At 40.6% G+C, this 23,215-nt stretch overlaps 1 protein-coding gene across 1 annotated transcript in view; it reads left to right on the forward strand.

Annotated features, from left to right (window-relative positions):
* The window catches only part of slc6a2 (solute carrier family 6 member 2), a 94,509-nt gene extending 71,759 nt beyond the window's left edge, over positions 1-22,750 (forward strand). Inside the window, exons 11-14 of the mRNA XM_034186346.1 lie at positions 543-643; positions 15,543-15,710; positions 20,633-20,704; positions 22,127-22,750. Coding sequence (XP_034042237.1) covers positions 543-643; positions 15,543-15,710; positions 20,633-20,704; positions 22,127-22,150 — 365 coding nt within the window. The 3' untranslated portion in view covers positions 22,151-22,750. The remainder of the gene's footprint in view (positions 1-542; positions 644-15,542; positions 15,711-20,632; positions 20,705-22,126) is intronic.
* The last annotated feature ends 465 nt before the right edge of the window (positions 22,751-23,215 follow it).

Genomic DNA, 23,215 nt, shown 5'->3' on the forward strand with positions numbered 1-23,215 from the left:
AGCCAGTCCTGATCAATGCCCATTAAACCTTTAAAAAAAAAACCTTTGTCTTAAGCTCTGTACTTCTTTTATGAATTAGATTTCCTCCACCTGAGAAGGTTTGTGGCAAATCAGACCACTGTGTTTTTTCCTTTTCCTGGGTCTGAGCATGGTGATCTTAACTCAGGCTGGCAACAAGCACAGACAGATGACTGCGATGTTGATTTAGAGAGACTGACCCATGCTGGTTTCTTGAAAAAGCTGCTTAATGAAGCGGGTACTCCTGGTCAGCTTTTATTTTGAGGGCACAGCTATGCATTGTAGCGTGGCAGAAATATCTGGTAGTTTGCCAGAAAATCTTATAGCATAGCACATCAAACGTAAAGCATGTGAGCAGTAGAAACTGAAGGGAATCTCAAAACATGATGCGTTCAGACTGTCATCTTACCTCCTACTGGGTAGCTAAACAGGACATTTTGAGCTTGTTGTAGTCTAAAATGACTAAATGTTGCCTTTACATGACTTATTTGCCTAGTAAGTTTGACTTTTTGTCTTCCCTCCAGGTGTGGACCGGTTCAGTGAGGACATTGAGCGCATGATGGGTTTCAAGCCAGGACTCTATTGGAGGTTATGCTGGAAATTTGTTAGTCCAGCTTTCCTTCTGGTAAGATGAACACAGTGCATTTCCATAGCTAAAATTTCTCCAGCAATAATTATTAAAAATGTTTTGTATTGTATGGTTGAAAAAGTAGATTAACAGTCAGTTCTTGTAGTGTCTGCCATCCACAGATATTCCATCCTCACTGCTAATTAGGCCCTTCTGAGATTCCATTTCTTCTAATGAAGGAGGTAGAAAGAGATAAGTTCTTACCTAAAGCCAAGACAAAGATTTCTATGTGTAGTGCCAGGAAAGGGAAGCTAACCCTCTGCATGAAAATGTCTTTTCCAATTAATTCTTGAATCTGACAGGAACCAATGATATACTGGCAAAATCCACAATCCAGATTGTCTTTATCACTGTGACAACCTCAAAAAAAAATTTTTTTAAACCTTTGGGAGCATGTACCATCACTGCTGATGTCACAGACAGCATTGGTGGAATTTTCCATCATCTGCTTATTTAAAACAATGGAACATCCACTGTACCATCTATCACATATGTGAACATAGTATCAGAAGTACGTTTTGGGGGTCGCCTATGAGGTACTGGGAATGAATAGAAGAATAGTGATAGATATCAGGCTTGGTAATCAGAGACGTCTGGACAGAAATACAAGACTCAAGTTCACAGCTCTGAAGGTTAAGACAGTTTACTTGCAGTGAAAGGCAGTCAAAAATCAACAACCAAATCATGAACATCAGACGAGAAGGCGTGGTCAGAAAAACAGGCAGTAGGTCCAAAAACACTAGGAAGCAGGCACGGTGAGGAAACACAAGGTACAGAGCTGGAAGCAATGGCAGAAAGCACAGTGATCTGGTGAGAAAATAGTGCAACCAGTGAAGTTTATATACACCCTGGTGATGAGCTACAGATTAGGAACAGGTGTGTGGAAATCTCCAGAATAAGGGTGTGGCCAAACAGTGGGCACCACCGACCACCAAGCACCAAGAGAGACAGACAAGAGAGATAGGAACATAAAAAGACCAAACAGGAAAAACCTAAATAGAACAGAGCAAAAAAACACTAGTAAAACCCCAAACCCTGACAATAGATATATGTTATAGATACCACAGAAGCTGTGCCATGAAATTGGTTCCAGGATTTATCTTATGAGGACTTGACCACACTAATATTTTGTCAACTGAAAGGGGGCATGACACATGTTTATAAAATCCTACATTAAGATTATAAAGTGGACGTGAGAAAATTTTGCCTTTGAAACAAGATACAAGGACAAGATGGCACTCCCAGAGCTTGTTAGCCAGTTGTTTCTTACACTAATTCAATTGGTAACATCTAAATGAATTAAGTTATTTGAACTTAAGTTAATAAGTTAGATCAGCTCTAAAGCCCCCGTCACACATAGCAAGAATGTGCAGGAACCAGGCCAAAATGGCAAAAATTCCCATAATTGGACAAGTAGCGAGGAAAAGAGGCGTGGCCACCAGTGTCAGAACGCAGCCAGACTACCTTGTCCACACCTGCATGGTGGCATCCAACGCATTTGTAGACAGATAGATGACACAGACTGCTCTCAGACAGCCATAAAAGGTGCAGAAGACTGTCTGATGTCCAAACATCTGGATGGCAAACACGGAACTGGAGTGGGAGGCAGCGCTGTGTTCCTCCTTTTGCACAGTCCCTGCTGGTACTGGACATTGGAGTACAACCAACATATGGACCGGACTCACACCATATGTGTCAAAGCCTTTATGGTGTGGTCACTCACTCAGTCATGCAATCACATCTGCGCTTGTCCTCCCCTTACCAGTGCTACTGACCCTACTTGCGTGTGCGTGCTGAAATTATCAAGCTGTGTGTGCATGTGTTCATAACGGCTGAATGAGCCAGTGAGCGTGCGTACGTGTGTGTGGCTGAAATGATTACTCAGCTGTGTGTGTGTGTGTGTGTTTGTTCATAATGGCTGCATGAGCCACTAAGCGTGCGTGTGTGCCACTGGACACCTTTGCTGAAAGTTTTCTGGCAGTGGGCCAAGCAGTCATACCATGCATCAGACGCAGCCTTTCCAGCGAACTTTAATTTCTTTTTTCTTTTTTGCTCACTTCAGCAGCACAACGCAACTCAGCACACCATGATGTCGGTTGGATTATCACATGGGATTTATTTTTGCCGTGGTTATTTGCAGCACACAGCAGCTGGGTGAGGCTTTTCATCACAGGCTGTGATTTCTGGATCTGTGCGTTCTGTGCTGTGAAATGATCGTGGTTCCATGCTGGAGGTGAGTTTCATGTTTAATAACGTTGTCATGGCCCGGCGATACAATTCCATGTCACACCTCCTGTTTAGATGTTGATCGAGTAATAAATTGTTTATTACAGCGGTGAGATCCATTCAGCTCTGATGCATGCGATGATGTATTACTGCGCATGAGAGAACAGAGAGGCGCAGTGGCACACCGTGCTTTCGGTTTGATAGCACTCTGTTCACATTCACTGTATATGATGAATGCCTGCCACATACATGTTATTACATATCAACATTTCCTTTGCCCTCCCTGGCCGGAGTCCAGTGGAGGTGGACATCCACGGCACAACATACTGGCAGGCTTTGCTGTGACCAATCGATCTCAGAGCTCAGTCAACCATGAACAGTACATTTCAGATGCTTTTTTGATGTCGTCAGAATATGTAGACTCCGATCAGATGACCACTGTTAGGTGTGCGTCCCATCTCGATGGCGCCAAGAGTGTTTTGAACTGTGCAACACACTTGGGACAGACAAGTGAATGGGACCAAATATGTATCTGTTGGTCATCAGACCGCACCTTAATATTCCTGATTGTGGCTGGATGTGTCATTCTGACACCATTTGGCCTTTATTGGCGTATGTGTGACGGGGTGTAACTGACAAACTTAAGTTCAAACAACTTTATTCATTAAGATGTTACCAACTGAAACAGTTAATTTAAGTTGGTTCAGCTATTGTTTTTTCAGTGTATGGGTGACGTAACCTGATCAGGTATAAATTAGTTATGATTTCTAAATAATTATAAATTAATATTCTGCACAGCTTCTGAGTTTAATCACGAGCTTCACTCACAGAAATATTTACCCTAACTTTTAAGATGTATGTAATTTATTACATGACAAATTCCCATTTACTTTTTAGATAATTTTAATACAAACCTACCAAATAAACCTTACATGATGCATATTCTTTACTGTAATAAATCCTATTCATTTGAAATGTATAAGCCTCAGCTTTATGTATTCATTATTAATAAAATATAATTACTCTAAATCAATAATAATGACAGTATTTATTTAAAATACATAAAGTATATTTTTTGAATTGCATAATAATTATGTTACCTATACAAGATAAATGGCATTGGTAACATAATTATTATGCAATTCAAACAATATACTTTATGTATTTTAAATAAATATTGTCATTATTATTGATTTAGAGTAATTATATTTTTTAATACGAAATACATCAAGCTGAGGATTATGTATTTCGAATAAATACGATTTATTACAGTAATGAATATGCATCATGTAAGGTTTATTTGGTAGGTTTGTATTAAAATTATCTAAAAAAAAGTAAATGGGAATTTGTCATGTAATAAAATTACATAAATCTTAAAAGTTAGGGTTAAATATTTCTGAGTGTTCAATACTGCAGTACTTACAAGTGCAGTTAAGTAAAGGTTATTGGTGAAAATGTTTTATGGGAATGAGTTGGAATGCCAAGAGTGTGAGCACAGTCGGAAACCCCAGAACAGATAATGTCACAGATGTAAACGCTGAACAGGTTTTATTTTTAGATTTTGTAGTTACAGTGCTTACGCGTAGCCAGGGGTGGGCCTGGATGGGCCTGGGCCCGCCCACTTGTCAGCCAGGCCCGCCCCATCCAATGAGAAGGCTGAGTCAACACTCGACAGTCACCTGTTGTTGCCTCATTGTATTCCTATGATATGGTATTGCACTAGCACTGAGCAACTAATCAATTTAAGCAATTAATAAATTTTGTCAAAAAAATCTGGTTCATCTTCTGTGATTTTTAGTAGTTCATTTTCAGAGTACAGTGGTCCCTCACTATAATGCGGTTCACTTTTCGCGGCCTCGCAGATTTTTTTTTTTTGTGCAATTTTGCATCGTTTTTTTGTTTTTTTTTACGGCGCATTGTTGTGCGTCCTTATCAGGCGGGTCGGTCGCGGCACCGGTCGGCATCACCATGATTGCTCTCACTGGCTCCGATGCGCTATCTGCGGGCTTGGTAAACGCAGCAGCGGGCCACGCACACCGCCCTCCTGTCTGCTGTGCGGAATTGCACCAAATCTGGCAACAGGTCCAGAGACTACGCTTGCTGTTTTGATGCGGATGTTGACCGCAGCCTCAGAGCTCCGTGGCCACCGAGAGAGGACTTGGATTCTTTGCGGGTCCTGCATCCGTACCTCTGGAGGCAGTGAGCGAAGGGAGAGCCGCGCATTGTGTTCTGCGCGTGTCTGTTTATAATCTTCTCGCACAGAAGAAAGAAGAGAGTGTTTACACAAGAGAGAAATGTGAGAAAATGTTAATGCCTGTTTGAGAAAAGTGTATAAAGTGTGTAGTGAGGGGTTTTACAGTCTTAAAACATCTATAATAATTGCAAAAAATAATGCTGACTACTTCGCGGATTTCGCTTATCGCAGGTTATTTTTGAACGTAACTCCCACGATAAACGAGGGACCACATTTTTCCTCAAATAAATAGTCTTCTGCGGGCCCTCATCACAATGCCAATAACAACATGCACTGTCGAACGGCTGTTTTCTACTCTTAATCGGATAAAAACGTCCACCAGAACATTCATGTTGACTCACAGACTGAATGCCCTCTCCGTGCTTTCCCTTGAAAGAGAACTGACCGAATCGTTGGACTATGATGACGTGATAAGAGTTCAACAAAAAAAACCCCATCGTCTCCTGCTGTAGCATTAAAAGGATTCATCAAATGTAAGTGTGAGACCATTAATAACTTTTTTCTTCTAAAAAGGCCTAATTGTTAATATTATATTGCAACTGCCACGAATCATGTTGGTGTCCGTTCTGATGGTTTTTAATTTGGGCGCCGAGCCATGGTTTCCATTGTTTATTAATTTCATAATTTGGCCGCCGAGCCAACCTGTTTTCATGTTGCGGATATATTTTGAATTTTTATTTTAAAGGACTTTACATGACTAAGCGTTGCGTTGCTGCTTGCATTGTCCATGGGGTGCTTGTATCTGACACTTTGCATCTGTGTAACTGTGCACACAGCGTCTGTGCATTTGAGATGTCTTCATCATTAAACTTGAAATTCATTTTTGAAACAATGCCTTATTTAAATACCTATTGACGTTTTGGGTTTAGGCCGATTCAAGCAGGCTACCAGACTTGCACTGAATGCGCGTGTGTGTGTGTGCATGTGTGTGGCGCTGCACTGCAGCTTGCATTATCCATGAAGAGTACTTATGTCTGACGTGCAGCGTCTGTGTGCTCACTTTGCCAGTGCTGTAGGCTAAGTGATAACGTTGCTTGCGATGTCCAAACGAGGCATACTTTTTCAAATGGTGTATTATAATACCTACACCTTACCTACAATCCCAAAGGTTGGGCCCGTCTGATTTTTTTCTGGGCCCACCTGTTTTATGATTTCTGCCTACGCCTCTGTTACAGTGTTCTGGATACAGTAAAGAAAGAGTCCATACAGGAAATATGTCTGGGCAAGAAGACAGGTGGGTTACCTGAAGAGACAGGCAGTCAGTCAGAAAACACCAGGAAATCAGTCCACAATGTGTCAGTGTCCGTGAGGAAGTAGGCAAACAGGTTATCCAGTAAACTAAGTGTAGGTGGTTCATAACACAGGAAGCAAGCATATCAAACAGAGAATCCAGAAGACAGCAGGCTGAACTCAAGCTTTGGCAACTGATGATTCAAACCAGGAATCAAATGGGAGAAGCAAAACAGCCTGGCACTGGAGTGAAAGAACAGCAGTGGTTAAAATACATTAAAAACAATTAAGGAAACCAGAACGAGAACCTGGATGCCTGTGAACAGGAAGTAAAGCCACTGAAAATGCACACAAAGCAGATAAATAAGAGTGCATGAAATAATAAACAGGAGCACGGTGGTTTAGTGGTTAACAATGTTGCCTCACAGCAAGAAGGTCATGGGTTAATTTTGCACCTGTGGCCTTTCTGTGTGGAGTTTGCATGTTCTCCCTGTGTCTGCGTGGGTTCCCTCCGGGTGCTCCGGCTTCCTCCCACATCTAATGACATGCAGGTTAGGTGGATTAGAAACTTTAAATTGTCTGTAGGTGTGTGTGCAAGTGTGCCTGTGTTTGTTTGTCTGTATGTGGCCCTGCGACAGATTGGTTTCTTGTCCAGGGTGTATCCTGCGTCATGCTCTATGACTGCTGGGATAAGCTCTAGCTGACCCCCGACCCTTATTTGGAGTAAGCGGTTTAAGATGAGTGAGTGATGAGTGAAATAATAAACACACAGAAAAAATACACAGGAGATGACATTAGAAATAGAAACCCAGATATCATAAATTAAACACCAGAAGCGTGAACCATGACAGGAGCAGCGGTAATTTGAAGTCATGGTGTTTAAGGTGACTTTTTAAAATTACTTTGACAACATACTATATAAATTTTGTTGTGAATAAACACAGCCTACAGCTAAGCTCTGTTTGGTCAGACACAGAATAGAATTTTATTATTTGTCCAGACAGTTGAATTTCATTTTTAGTGAGCCAGAAAATTATATTTCCAGAGGTATATTGTCTCCTGTCTGATCTGGATACTGCATCCTTGTCAGGCTGCAGGTGCATTGTGGCTGGATACAAATGCAGGACTCCAGAACACAGAGATTGGAATAATAAAAGACTTTATCATAAGACATAGCAGGGATTCGGTACACAGTATGGCAGGCAGAGAGGTGGAGGTACAAACAATCGAGAGGTTGAGGCGTGGACCAGGCAAGCAGAGGTCATAACACAGTGCGACAAAATACAAGGCCTAGACAAAGACGAAATCCAAAAATACAAAGCGAGGTTAAAAAATACAGAGAGGCAACAGGACAAGAAACAAAGGCTGGAACATGGATAATAAGATCTCAACAAACTGGCACCGGAGTGAGGGAAGTGAAGAACTTAAATAATACAACCCCTGGCAAAAATTATGGAATCACTGGCCTCGGAGGATGTTCATTCAGTTGTTTAATTTTGTAGAAAAAAAGCAGATCACAGACATGACACAAAACTAAAGTCATTTCAAATGGCAACTTCCTGGCTTTAAGAAACACTATAAGAAATCAAGAAAAAAAGATTGTGGCAGTCAGTAACGGTTACTTTTTTAGACCAAGCAGAGGAAAAAAATATGGAATCACTCAATTCTGAGGAAAAAATTATGGAATCACCCTGTAAATTTTCATCCCCAAAACTAACACCTGCATCATATCAGATCTGCTCGTTAGTCTGCATCTAAAAAGGAGTGAACACACCTTGGAGAGCTGTTGCACCAAGTGGACTGACATGAATCATGGCTCCAACACGAGAGATGTCAATTGAAACAAAGGAGAGGATTATCAAACTCTTAAAAGAGAGTAAATCATCATGCAGTGTTGCAAAAGATGTTGGTTGTTCACAGTCAGCTGTGTCTAAACTCTGGACCAAATACAAACAACATGGGAAGGTTGTTAAAGGCAAACATACTGGTAGACCAAGGAAGACAAAGCGTCAAGACAGAAAACTTAAAGCAATATGTCTCAAAAATCGAAAAATGTACAACAAAACAAATGAGGAACGAATGGGAGGAAACTGGAGTCAACGTCTGTGACCGAACTGTAAGAAACCGCCTAAAGGAAATGGGATTTACATACAGAAAAGCTAAACGAAAGGCATCATTAACACCTAAACAGAAAAAAACCAAGGTTACAATGGGCTAAGGAAAAGCAATTGTGGACTGTGGATGACTGGATGAAAGTCATATTCAGTGATGAATCTCGAATCTGCATTGGGAAGGTGATGATGCTGGAACTTTTGTTTGGTGCCTTTCCAGTGAGATTTATAAAGATGACTGCCTGAAGAGAACATGTAAATTTCCACAGTCATTGATGATATGGGGCTGCATGTCAGATAAAGGCACAGGGGAGATGGCTGTCATTACATCATCAATAAATGCACGTTTATGTTGATATTTTGGACAATTGAAAGGATGTTTGGGGATGATGAAATCATTTTTCAAGATGATAATGCATCTTGCCATAGAGCAAAAACTGCAAAAACATTCCTTGCAAAAAGACACATAGGGTCAATGTCATGGCATAGGGTCAATGTCAATGAGCAGATCTGATTTGATGCAGGTGTTAATTTGGGGGATGAAAATTTACAGGGTGTTTCTATAATTTTTTCCTCAGAATTGAGTGATTCCATATTTTTTTCCTCTGCTTGGTCTAAAAAAGTAACCGTTACTGACTGCCACAATCTTTTTTCTTGATTTCTTATAGTGTTTCTTAAAGCCAGAAAGTTGCCATTTGAAATGACTTTAGTTTTGTGTCATGTCTGTGATCTGCTTTTTTTCTACAAAATTAAACAACTGAATGAACATCCTCTGAGGCCGGTGATTCCATAATTTTTGCCAGGGGTTGTAGGTGATGTAATCAGTGTAACAAGACACAGGTGTTAGTGAAGATTCTGGAAGGGGCTGTGGTCTGGTGAAGCAGAGAAGAGAGTCAAGAGGGTTAGTGAGTGAGAAACAAAGAGGCGCAACGCAGGAGGAGTAAGTGACAAAATAATGTGCCTAAAGACCAACAAAGGGGCAAACTAGGAAAACAGACCTAAAAAGAGAACAAGAACAATAAAAGATATAAAAACTACAACAGGACTGAACATAACTGAAGTATAAATGCAATAACAAACTCAGAAAATAAAATAGAAAAGGCGATAACAAAAACTAGTATAAAACTGAACATGGCAGAAGGATAAAAGTAGCAGCAAAACAATGATAGTAAAAAAGTAAATCAAACTAAAGGTTAAACAGGAAATAAATGGTAACCAGAAAACCATTACTCCAACAAACAACAAAAGATAAACCCTAACAGAAAACAGGACCATAACCAGATAATAAAATGAAAACTAAAGATAAATGAGAAACCAAAGCCAGAGAATACCAAAACATAAAGGAAAGAAATAACCAGAGCTAAACTAAGATTTAAATGACAAAAAGTATAACTGTATGAAAAACAAAGCATAAGAGTCATCAGAGAAAACCTGGACCTGGAATGGGGAAAAATCCAGATATCAACCTGGAACCTGACAATCCTTATGTAACCTACTTTGTGTCTGTCCTTCACTGGACTCAAACTCGTGATCTCACGTATGGGACATGGATTTAAGGGAGAGTAAAAGTCAAGTGTCCTGACATCTGTTGCTGGAATGTCTTGGTCATGAAGACTGAGGTTTCTTCACTGCAAAGTACCTTCTGGCCACTGTAATGGAAAGTTAATGTTACTCAAAGTAGATTTAAAGAGATGTCTCTCCAAAAGTTAGGGATCATCAGTCTTCACCAAGCACTTACATTATACTAAAAATGACCTCCCTCACTGTTTTCTGACTCATGCTATCTTGATAACATGTCGAAATCTATAAAACCTGACAGGACCTAGTGATGGTTCACAGTGAAAAGGTTGCTTGTGCATGTTTTAGATAATGCTACAGAGAGCCACAAACAGAAATGAAGCAGTATTATAGATCTACAGCAAAAGAGTTTAAATTGCAACACTCCTGTTGCTAATTTAAAACAAAATATGTCTATCAGAGGACGGCACAGTGACTTAGTGGTTAGCACTGTTGCCTCACAGTGAGAACGTCATAGGTTCAATTCCCGTGGCCTTTCTGTGTGGAGTTTGCATGTTCTCCCCGTGTTTGCGTGGGTTTCCTCCGGGTGCTCCGGTTTCCTCCCACATCCAAAGACATGCGGGTTAGGTGGATTGGAATCTTTAAATTCAATTCAGTTCAATTCAATTTTATTTATATAGCGCCAAATCACAACAAACAGTTGCCCCAAGGCGCTTTATATTGTAAGGCAAGGCCATACAATAATTACGTAAAAACCCCAAAGGTCAAAACGACCCCCTGTGAGCAAGCACTTGGCGACAGTGGGAAGGAAAAACTCCCTTTTAACAGGAAGAAACCTCCAGCAGAACCAGGCTCAGGGAGGGGCAGTCTTCTGCTGGGACTGGTTGGGGCTGGGGGAGAGAACTAGGAAAAAGACATGCTGTGGAGGGGAGCAGAGATCAATCACTAATGATTAAATGCTGGCGTCCTGTCCTGGGTGTACCCCGCCTTATGCCCTATGACTGCTGGGATAGGCTCCAGCCCCCCCGCGACCCTTAATTGGACTAAGCGGTAGAAGGTGAATGAAGGTGAATGTCTATCAGAGTCCAGGAGATGACTTACAACAGCACATTTACAGTGTGAACCAATATTGTGGGGAATAAATCAACCTGCACTGTTTAATTAATTGCATTTGAAGTCTCAGATCATGTTGCTCTTTTTGGACAAAAGGTTAAAACTCAGATCTTTAACAGATAAAGATACACTTTCCAAATTGTACAGTAGTGTTCAGAATAATAGTAGTGCTATGTGAAATCCAGGTTTTGAGTATATTACTTATTGTTACATGGGAAACAAGGTACCAGTAGATTTAGTAGATTCTCACAAATCCAAGAAGACCAAGCATTCATGATATGCACACTCTTAAGGCTATGAAATTGGGCTATTAGTCAAAAAAAAAAGTAGAAAAGGGGGTGTTCACAATAATAGTAGTGTGGCATACAGTCAGTGAGTTCGTCAATTTTGTGGAACAAACAGGTGTGAATCAGGTGTCCCCTATTTAAGGATGAAGCCAGCACCTGTTGAACATGCTTTTCTCTTTGAAAGCCTGAGGAAAATGGGATGTTCAAGACATTGTTCAGAAGAACAGTGTAGTTTGATCGAAAAGTTGATTGGAGAGGGGAAAACGTATATGCAGGTGCAAAAAATTATAGGCTGTTTATCTACAATGATCTCCAATGCTTTAAAATGGACACAAAAAAACCCCCCCCCAAAAAAACAGAGACACGTGGAAGAAAACGGAAAACAACAATCAAAATGGATAGAAGAATAACCAGAATGGCAAAGGCTCACCCATTGATCAGCTCCAGGATGATCAAAGACAGTCTGGAGTTACCTGTAAGTGCTGTGACAGTTAGAAGACGCCTGTGTGAAGCTAATTTATTTGCAAGAATCCCCCGCAAAGTCCCTCTGTTAAATAAAAGACATGTGCAGAAGAGGTTACAATTTGCCAAAGAACACATCAACTGGCCTAAAGAGAAATTGAGGAATATTTTGTGGACTGATGAGAGTAAAATTATTCTTTTTGGGTCCAAGGGCCGCAGACAGTTTGAGACGACCCCCAAACTCTGAATTCAAGCCACAGTTCACAGTGAAGACAGTGAAGCATGGTGGTGCAAGCATCATGATAAGGGCATGTTTCTCCTACTATGGTGTTGGGCCTATATATCGCATACCAGGTATCATGGATCAGTTTGGATATGTCAAAATACTTGAAGAGGTCATGTTGCCTTATGCTGAAGAGGACATGCCCTTGAAATGGGTGTTTCAACAAGACAGTGACACCAAGCATACTAGTAAACAAGCAAAATCCTGGTTCCAAACCAACAAAATTAATGCAGATGTAAAGAAATAATGAAAAATGGTGGTTATACAACTAAATACTAGTTTAGTGATTCACAGGATTGCTAAAAAAAACAGTTTGAACATAATAGTTTTGAGTTTGTAGCGTCAACAGCAGATGCTAGTATTATTGTGAACACCCCCTTTTCTACTTTTTTTTTTTACTAATAGCCCAATTTCATAGCCTTAAGAGTGTGCATATCATGAATGCTTGGTCTTGTTGGATTTGTGAGAATCTACTGAATCTACTGGTACCTTGTTTCCCATGTAACAATAAGAAATATACCCCAAACCTGGATTAATCTTTTTAGTCACATAGCACTACTATTACTCTGAACACTACTGTACATGGTTAAAGTACAAGAGAAAGTAGTAAGACCCATCAGGCCAGTGCTTATCCCTGAAGTGGATAAGCCTACAACTACCTCTAGATGGGGTGCCAGTCCATCGCAGGTTACTTCCATAGCTAAGGTTAGTACCCATTTATAGCTGGTTGGAATGAGACAATGCAGATGAAGTCCCTTGTTCAAGGTCATAGACAGGTAGCCTGAAGCACATGCATGGAGTCAAATCCCTGTGTACTGTATAGAGTGGTAGTCCAACTCCTATCCCACTGAAGTTTAAAATACTGTAGAAGAAGGACTAGTAAGTCCTATAAAGGCCCAGCAGGCCAATGATTATCTCTGGATCCCATAGCATGAAGTAAATACAAGAGTATGACTACCCTTTGATGTGATGCGTCCATCACAGGTTACTAATAAATCACACTTTAATACCTGTAACTCTACATATATTGACACACTGAATGGAGTATTGAGTAAAACGCTGAGCTCAAAATTGTTCTGAGTATGCATGGAAGCTTCTGGCAATGTTGTGTGAACATCATTGTATTGCGTTACATAAAGTCAAATGTGTAAATGTAATAAGGTATTGTTGCGCTTTGTTTGGCTGCATCCTTGTCATAAAGTACCACACCACCAAAAATGCAACAGTGAGTGAGTGTTATGCATTCCACATCAATGTCATTGAAAAAATAATGCCATGTTTATTATAGTCTACTTCAGCCAACCTTTTGTTGACCTCTACTGCTGTGAACTCCACTTTTCTTAATGAAAGTATGTGATGTGGCTTATGTAAGCTTTAGGTGTCTACCTGCACATGATGTGTTGCTTTGTAGTGAATCAGACCAATGAGTGGAAAATCCAACTTTGTGGCCCCGAGAGGCTTTGCTGTGCTTTAATAGACTGACAAGGACTTGACAAAGCATCTCATATTCCAATAGAGACCTCCTTTCTGTCATTGCCAGCACATCTTCATGCAGCACTTTGGCCTTATTAGAAGTAACATTTATCTTGGTCAAAGAAAAAAGCTACAGCCTTTGGCAGTTTTCAAGAAAAGCAGGGGTATACTGACCTCTTCATCATATTGAACAGCTGGTGATATTTTCAGGGGTCAGAGTTCAGTCATTTTCTTTGCTCAGTTATAATGTAAGGGAAAATCAGATGATCTAGTTTACAGAATGGACAATTGCAGTACAGAGAGAGAGACAGACCCCAAACATGGGCAGACGTGTCTCCAAATACACTAGCCTTCTTTTGGCTGCTCCTGCTTTGGTTAGGGTCACCTCAGCAGATCTGGAATGGACTGCATGTTGATTTGGCATGTTTTACACCAAATACCATTTCAGGTGCAACTCCAGATGTAGATGATTTGAGAATGGCACACAGGTGGCCTTGAACCAAGGAGCTTCTGTTTGGGAAGAAAGCACACGTAGCCTTTTATCTCACTGAACTGTGATTGAAGGAGAAGAAGTGGAGACACAAAATCATGTGAGAAAAGACAATAAGGCGATGTTTTGCCATCTGGAGTAGCGGTGAAAATACGGCCATAAATCTTGAGCAGTCTGCTCACATACCACACAAGAGCCACTGGCATACCGTGTGGCACACACGTGAAAGTCGGGTGGCACTGGTGTGGCCTTTGCAAGCACAAGGATTTGCACGCCAATGGAATGCTCGCAGATGTTCAGCGTCACTGATGTGGCTGAAATGACAAAACATTTTGTGCACACAGTGCTCAGAGTGGCTGTGGACTATTACAATGTTATTGTGTGAAAGAGGATGTGAAAACTCACCGATTTTATGCAGAAAAAGCACTGAATAATAATAAAAATAATAATAACCAAGAAGAAAAATGTAAACAACCACTCATGGGCTTACAGAATGATGTCCAGGAGCAGCGTCGTTCGACTCCCATTGATGTCCTCACAGACATTGAAAATAAAAACAATAAATCTGGGTTGCCTCGTCCACATTCTCCACGTGGGTGTAGCCAAAAAAAAAAAAAAAAAAAAATCCAAATTCAAGAGCTGATAAGAAATCAAATGTGGCCTCATTTTTATTTTAGTGTTTCCAACACTGTGGGCCAACAATCAGTATTCATCTGTATCAAGAACCATCCAATATGTAGTCCAATGCAAGTTTATTTGTCCATCTTGCTTATTTTTGGAATTTAAAAGTCATTTTGGTACACACCACAGGCTGACAGCTTCTTACAAAAATCTAATGGTCACATCACCATCTGTGTTAATTTAATTTTTGCGTTTGTCCAAACTGCATTAAATAACATCCACTATGTTGTCCAATGCACTTTTTTGTCCATCTTGCTTGTTCTTCAAATTTCAAAGTCTTTATGTTGCATTGCATACTATGGCGTGCAATGTGCTACTGAATTGTTTTTGGTTTTTAAACTTGTCCCCAAGTAAATGTTTTGTTAAAAAGTGAGTTTCACATACAGACAACACACACTCATTTTCAACCACTTATTCAAGATTGGGTCACAGAGGGCTGGAGCCTATCCCAGCAGTCATAGGACGTGAGGTGGGATACACCCCGGACAGGATGCCGGTCTGCTGCAGTTGTGCCATTGTTGTCAGTTAAGAACAGGAAAGTCAGACAGTTCAGGCTGTTTGTATTGGTATCATGCTGTGGGACATGTGTCCTTTCATGTCAATATGGACCAAAAATCTTGGAGGAATTTTCTAGTATCTTTTAAATCTAGGCCACCAAGAATTAAGGGGGGGCTGAGGGCACCAGGGGGTTTAGCGATCTAGATGTGCCTAATAAATTGGACAAGGTGTATAAATCTCCTTTTTCTCTCTTTCCCCTTTTGTTTCCAGTTTGTGGTTATTGCCAGTACTTTGACATCATCAGGCCTGAAGTATGACGACTATGTCTTCCCTCAATGGTCCAACCTTCTGGGCTGGGCTGTGGCCATGTCCTCCATGCTGTTTGTCCCTTTCTACGCCATATACAAGTTCTTCAGCCTGCCGGGAACTTTTAAAGAGGTCAGTATGAGAATACGTCATGCATGGTGAAAACTAAGCTGCTTTATGAGAGCTGTTTAGCTGATGTGGCAAAAGCCGTACAGAGCACTGACTTGAATCACATCAAGATTATGAATGTATGGGGCAGGGTGTTATAGCAACAAGGACTGCAGTTTACACAAGCAATTTCTTTGAATGCATGTTCATATTTTATGTGGACATACGGAACAAGAATAGTGACACTGTGTACAGTAACTGCTCTGTAATCCCTGGTAAAATGTACATTTGGAGGTGTAGCCATGCAGTCGATCCTTGCCATTGAACTAATGCACTTGTTTGATTTCCAAATGACCTTTTCATCTTCTGCTTGAACATTCTAGCACTGAGGGAGCATTTACAGATTAAATGAAAATTTAGAATTCATAATCATAATCATCAAAGCACCTCAGAGTTAATTTTTTGTTACTCTGGAATCAACTAGGCAGCTTCATGCTGCTGCAACAATTCCTGCATCAATATGACATTTCTTATTGGCAATCAAAGATGAATATTCTTCATCTGTTATGAAATCACAGCTTCTTCCACAGGGTTGAATTTACTTTGAAGGGTTCCTCAGGAAGTCTGAAAAGTTCTGCATGAATTATTTACACAAAAACCTAAAATAACTGTTGGATTTGATTCTGTTGGATACCACTCTTTACAGGCCCAATCCAGTCACACCTTTGTCGTGCTCCCGTCATGAAATGAGTTGCATGTTTGTGACGCATTTTTTTATTTTACTATTTCTTACCCTAACCATAACATAACCTTCTCCCTTCTCCTAACCATAACTTCCTCAGACCCCATTACCCCCCCCCGTGTCATCCCCTGTTTCATGCTGCTGTCACAAAATGAATTTGTGCTCCCATCATGAAGAGTGCTGCATTTTTGTCACGGTATCACAAACTAATATGTCAATTTACTTTTCTTCAGTGGTGGGCGCAGCTAACCAAAAAGTTAGCTTCGATAACCATTAATCCAATAACTGAAAAGTTATCTTTTATGACGCTAAACTGATAAACTGCTAAAAATTAGCTTTATTACAGATAATTGATAACCGATAGCTTTTAGTATTTGGACACGGCCACATCAGATTACACTGTTGGCTTCTGATAAACCAATTTCACTTTTCGCTGCGTGGTAAATTCAAGGATCACAAACACATAAGGATGCACAAAAATGAAGGAATGAAAAAATAAAACCACAAACACTATCATAATCTTTCAAAAGCAGTAAAACACAGTATTAGAAGTGCAAACTAAAAAGCTGCTGCTTTTTTCCACATGCTTTGGACCCTGCGGCTTAAACAACCTAAATACGTCCATTAATGCATTAATTGGCAGAGTAAAAGACACATAGTAAATATATATTCTTACCTGTTAATTTCAGTGGGATTCATCTGAATAAATAATCCACATAAAGCGTCCTTTTAAAAAAAAATCCAAAACAGTGTCTAAACAGTGAAGAAAAGTCCCTCTGTACACAGCTGCACTGTGAGAGCACCTCTCCCCCATCGAGTCTTGGCGATTAAATTATACCGTCAGCCACAAAGAAATAAAATATGTTAAAATTAGTCCATGTTGTTTTTGTGTCGATTATCAAACTCTTAAAAGAGGGTAAATCATCACGCAATGTTGCAAAAGATGTTGGTTGTTCACAGTCAGCTGTGTCTAAACTCTGGACCAAATACAAACAACATGGGAAGGTTGTTAAAGGCAAACATACTGGTAGGCCAAGGAAGACATCAAAGCGTCAAGACAGAAAACTTAAAGCAATATGTCTCAAAAATCGAAAATGCACAACAAAACAAATGAGGAACGAATGGGAGGAAACTGGAGTCAACGTCTGTGACCGAACTGTAAGAAACCGCCTAAAGGAAATGGGATTTACATACAGAAAAGCTAAATGAAAGCCATCATTAACACCTAAACAGAAAAAAACAAGGTTACAATAGGCTAAGGAAAAGCAATCGTGGACTGTGGATAACTGGATGAAAGTCATATTCAGTGATGAATCTCGAATCTGCATATATCACCCCAATAGAGCGCTTCGCTCTCAGACTGCAGGCTTACTTGTAGTTCCAAGGGTTTGTAAGAGTAGAATGGGAGGCAGAGCCTTCAGCTTTCAGGCTCCTCTCCTGTGGAACCAGCTCCCAATTCAGATCAGGGAGACAGACACCCTCTCTACTTTTAAGATTAGGCTTAAAACTTTCCTTTTTGCTAAAGCTTATAGTTAGGGCTGGATCAGGTGACCCTGAACCATCCCTTAGTTATGCTGCTATAGACTTAGACTGCTGGGGGGTTCCCATGATGCACTGAGTGTTTCTTTCTCTTTTTGCTCTGTATGCACCACTCTGCATTTAATCATTAGTGATTGATCTCTGCTCCCCTCCACAGCATGTCTTTTTCCTGGTTCTCTCCCTCAGCCCCAACCAGTCCCAGCAGAAGACTGCCCCTCCCTGAGCCTGGTTCTGCTGGAGGTTTCTTCCTGTTAAAAGGGAGTTTTTCCTTCCCACTGTTGCCAAGTGCTTGCTCACAGGGGGTCGTTTTGACCGTTAGGGTTTTTCCGTAATTACTGTATGGCCTTGCCTTACAATATAAAGCGCCTTGGGGCAACTGTTTGTTGTGATTTGGCGCTATATAAATAAAATTGATTGATTGATAGAAGTTCAAAAAATGCAAAAATGCAATTGGAGCAGTTAGGGGGCTATTCAAACAGGCCAACTAGTAAGATATCACTCCTGAAAATGATCTTTGCCATATCAGGTAAGGTAAATCTGCCCTACAATTGGATTTTGTAAAACCATGTGACGGAGAACCAATTCCGATTGGACAATCACATTGCGCATGTCATCACACATCTTCTATGAGGAGTACCAAGATGGCCGATGGTGGATTGAAAGTCCACGGAGTTAACTTTTCAGAAAAAAAGAGTACGTTTCTATCTCATATCATTAAAAAGTTATTTACAATTTAGTAAAGCTTGGTCCCAGCCGTCATATACAACGGCGTCAGCCCCAGAGGGTTAATGGCGAACGGCAGTAATTCCCAGAACCCTTCCGGACAACCAGTGAATCTGAATGTTTCAACCTCTTAGCAGTAAATGAAAGTTTTTCATGCTAGAAATAAGGTCTACACAACGTGGGCTTAATAAAAAGCGTGACTGACACAATGAAGCACATTTGACACATTACTACATAAACTGAGCTAATCAAACTGAGTTGAACTAAAACGGGAGAAATGTGGGGTGAATGTAATCGCAAAGTTATTACAAACAACATCCTTATAAACTTACTTGTATGCTTTTGTCAGCTGATCAGTGCAGTGTGACGGCGAACTACAGGGCCGGTAATGAACACATTTAAGTAGGGGTGTAAGCAGCTCTCAGTTGAATGGAGTCAGAGCTCCATCTACTGGACAAACGGTGCAAGGACATTTTAAATTGCAGACAAACATTATTTCAGTATCTGTTCTGTTTATGAGAAATTATCGGCGTTCTATCGGCAAAATTTTGGCCGATAGTGAGTACTTTTAAAAGGGCTTATATCGGCCGATATATCGGTTGGTGTTGTGAAAGTGTAGTGACACGGACCCACAACAGGGGGCGCAAATGAACGGTCAATAGATGAGCCAAAAAAGTAACAATTTAATGTTGTGAAGGTGCACAACGAATATATAGACAATCTCAGAATCTGATAACAGTCAATCCACAAAGGTGACGTGTGGGCAGGCTCGAGGATAGAAGACGTCAGTCCTGAGAAGAGCCGGAACCACACGATTTCCGCCGCCACCGAACCTGGTGAATACTGGAGTCGCGAAGTCCCGAATTCCCAGGTGATCACCGTCCCCGACTGTCGGATCTGGTACTGCTGGCGAAGAGCAAAGACAGTCAAGTGTGGGTGTGTGTACACCCCGTAACAACAACGGTGGGAATGCCACCTCCACCTCTAACACACACTCGTGCAGCGTCTGTGTAACCACTTATCTGAATCTGCAGGCTGAGAAGGTTACCTCCATAGAAGTACGATATCTCGGCGATGAGGTGGAGATGACGTCTGGGTTTTATGGAGTGAGATGATGAAGTATGAATGAGTGACAGCTGTCAGGAAATAATGAGTGACAGCTGTCACTCCCGGCTGTGTCCGTGGCGGCATCGCCCTCTCGTGCCTGAAGCCCGCACTTCAGGCAGGGCGCCCTCTGGTGGTGGGCCAGCAGTACCTCCTCTTCTGGCGGCCCACACAACAGGTTGGGCTCTAATACAGATGTATGTAGTCCAGTATTTGTTCATGGACCAAAAGTAATTGGACACTGTTTCATGGCCACATGTGCAGCATTTTCTGTATTTCATTGTCACGTCATCAGGTTACTGCTCAGAAGTTGATTTCAAGGGTTATTGATTTTTGAAGTTCAAATAAATCAATCATTAACAAAGGATTAAAGTAAACATCCAAAAACTAAATTACTGGATCAGACAACAGGTTATATCTGTTATGCCTATATGTTTAGGCTTTCTATCGAAGCAGAATCAGTGGGCCCAGTTGCCTTTATTCACCCAATCAACTGATTACTCCTTTCAACACCTGGACACAAACAAACAAGGGCCATGACATGGTACAGAGCAAACGTAACCTCAAAAACTAGTGAGGGAAGCCACCAAGACACCCATGCTGACTTTGAATGACCTACCAGCTTCAGTGGCTGTGACTGGACAGACTGCATGTGAAAATTTCAAACAATGACAGCTTCATGATACAGTGTCACAGACAAATACAGTGCTAAAAAGAAAGCATTTGAAATCTAGGCTAGAGTTTGCTAGAAGGCAAGTGAGAAAATCAAAACAAATTACCAATATTCAAATGTACAATACATGGTTCAAACTAAATGTTGTGTATACTTGTTTTACAGAGGATAGCTTATTGCATCACTCCAGAACACGAACATGACATGGTAGCTGAAGGGAATGTACGACAATTCAAAGTAAGGAATAACCTTTGTGTGTAATTGCTTTGTACACATTAAACAGAAATGTGTAGTGAAAATTGAACAGAACAAGAAGTTGTTTGCAAGCATTTAAAGCCTCACTCACAACCCACTGCATGTGTGTTGGACAAGCACATGTTGCAGGGAGTAGTGGGTTGCAGCCGTGCTATCCTGCAGCACAGAAACTTTGTGAAAGAGTACGGGCGTGGTACTTTTCATGTACAGGCTGCATGGCTGTCATGCACAAGAATATTGCACTGTCAGGCCTTGCCAAGTGTATGTCTGATGCATTTGATCAGTGCATGTGCAATGCTTTTGGAGTGTGTGTGACTTGCAAATTACCACCCCAGTAAGCCAGGAGTACAGGCCGCCCCTGTGATGCAGGTTGTCTGCACGAGACAATCATTCCTGACTAGCGTTTGACACAAGAAAGGAGTGCATATAATAAACCTACCACCACCTCTGCCGCCTTGCATTCCGACGTCGGTGTTCTCGTATTAGCACAGCCAATATAGGGTTGTGCCTCTGGTCAGCTTCTATCATCTGCCTGTGAAGGTCCAACACCCTGATACGTTACGGCGGTATGATGACAGCCATTGATGCTGTCAGTCGAAATGCTGGACACACTGTGTCTACATTTTTGTCACGGCTTTATTTGTGAAAATCATTCAATATTCCAACAATAAAAATTGTTTGTGTGGATACGAAGCATCCTTTGGATATGAGCTTCGAGGCTGCGTTGCTGTCCAATGTGCTGAAGGAGTGTAAACGCCCGCTGTGGGTCTGTGCTGCATTACAGCACAATGCTCCAGCACTCAACACCATAGAGGTCATGTTTAATCGCATCAGACATGATCATAGACTGCTCCAGTTGTGAGTGAGGCTTAAAAGACAAATTACACTATGTAACAAATTTTTATTTTTGTTTTGTTCCTGGGTACACAGTGTGTTTTCCTAACCTGTTATTCCTTAAATAAATAGAAAATAGCTGTTATTCCACAGAAACTTTGCTTTTGTGATCAGGACAATGATATTTTGAAATTTGTCTGTTTTCAAGAATATTCTCGATTCGCCTTCACTACTACTGAGTAGTCTTATAATATATTCTTTAACTGCTAGAACTGTCCAGAATTTTCTAGAAGTTTCCAGAATTATCTAGAAATTTCAAGAAACTTTTAGAACTTTCTAGAACGTTAAAAAAAAAAAATAAAATCAAAGTTTGTGCTGAATGTAGTCATTTTTCCATAGACTTTAGACATAAGCAGTTGAAATATAACAGAAGCCAGGAACAAAAATTGTGTTACATAGTGTACATACTTTAGGATGTGCATGGATTTTGAATAACATGGAAAAAACAATAATGATGTAACATTTTTTAAATATGTATCTAAGCAAACAGTTTTCCTTTATGTTTTTCAGCTCAGACATTGGTTGGCCATCTGACAACAGATTCTGAGAATTCCATCACCTAGTCCCATGTCTGGAGTTACTATGTTCAGCCAGCAGGTGGACAGGCAAAGAGAAGACTCGCCTCTTAATGTTCCTGGCAGGCTCCATCTTCTTTCTGTCAAATTCTTCCTCAAGGCCTTTGTTGTCAACCATCATTATTTAGCACTTTGATTTCAAAGCTATGCCTATTTGACAGCTTTGTGTCGCTCATAAGTCAAGGGTACTCATGTACTACTTTGACTTGCACAAGGATATCTTATTGGACTTTATACATACTATAATGATGTGCATCTGCACATCTTTTTATCCATGAGTTTACATTGTTTGCCTTTCGCTAATTAGCTGCTGCAGCGATAGTGTTTATGTGATGTCATATATCTGCCATCTTGGAGGGCAAACAAAGAGGTATTTAATGGCACAGTGAACCAAAAGCAAAAGACAAACCACAATCCTGGTATTGAGTAGCAACTACATTGCATTTTCCTATGTGGTTGCCTAAATATCTGAATAAAAATGTTATGCAGCACACCTGATCTTATAACATGTAGGGTGTTTTGAATGAAAGCACCAGTCCAGAGAGGCCACCCAGATGCATAAAAATGTGTCTTTTCAGTCCTTTGTAGGCTTTTAGATCTTCGTAAGTTAATTGGAGGGGAAAATAACCATATATATTTAAATATATATCAGTTTTTCAAAATGACAATATGGGGCAAAATCCTGGGTGATCTTGATTTTCTGCACGTTTTCTGTGTCCACAGTCTGCATCCTGTTGTTTGCAACTGAATGCATGTGCTCCCATTCAGAGATACCAAAGACTGTGTTATCAAAACCCTTTGCAGTCAGTGGATCAATGCATGAAGTATCTCCGAATACAAATGAAAGACAAACTTTCTCAAAAATAGAGTTTCTGAGAAATCTAATGTACTACTTCCTTTAATGCTATTTGGTTTTGAGAGTGAAGTTGTGAGGTTTTGGCTACTTTTGGTCAAGTTTACAAAAACACACCAACTATTTCTTGGAAGTGCGATCAGGCTGACCAACTTTGAAAAGCTATCGCAT

Source organism: Thalassophryne amazonica, chromosome 2 (assembly GCF_902500255.1).
Source record: "Thalassophryne amazonica chromosome 2, fThaAma1.1, whole genome shotgun sequence".
NCBI classification, from domain to species: domain Eukaryota; kingdom Metazoa; phylum Chordata; class Actinopteri; order Batrachoidiformes; family Batrachoididae; genus Thalassophryne; species Thalassophryne amazonica.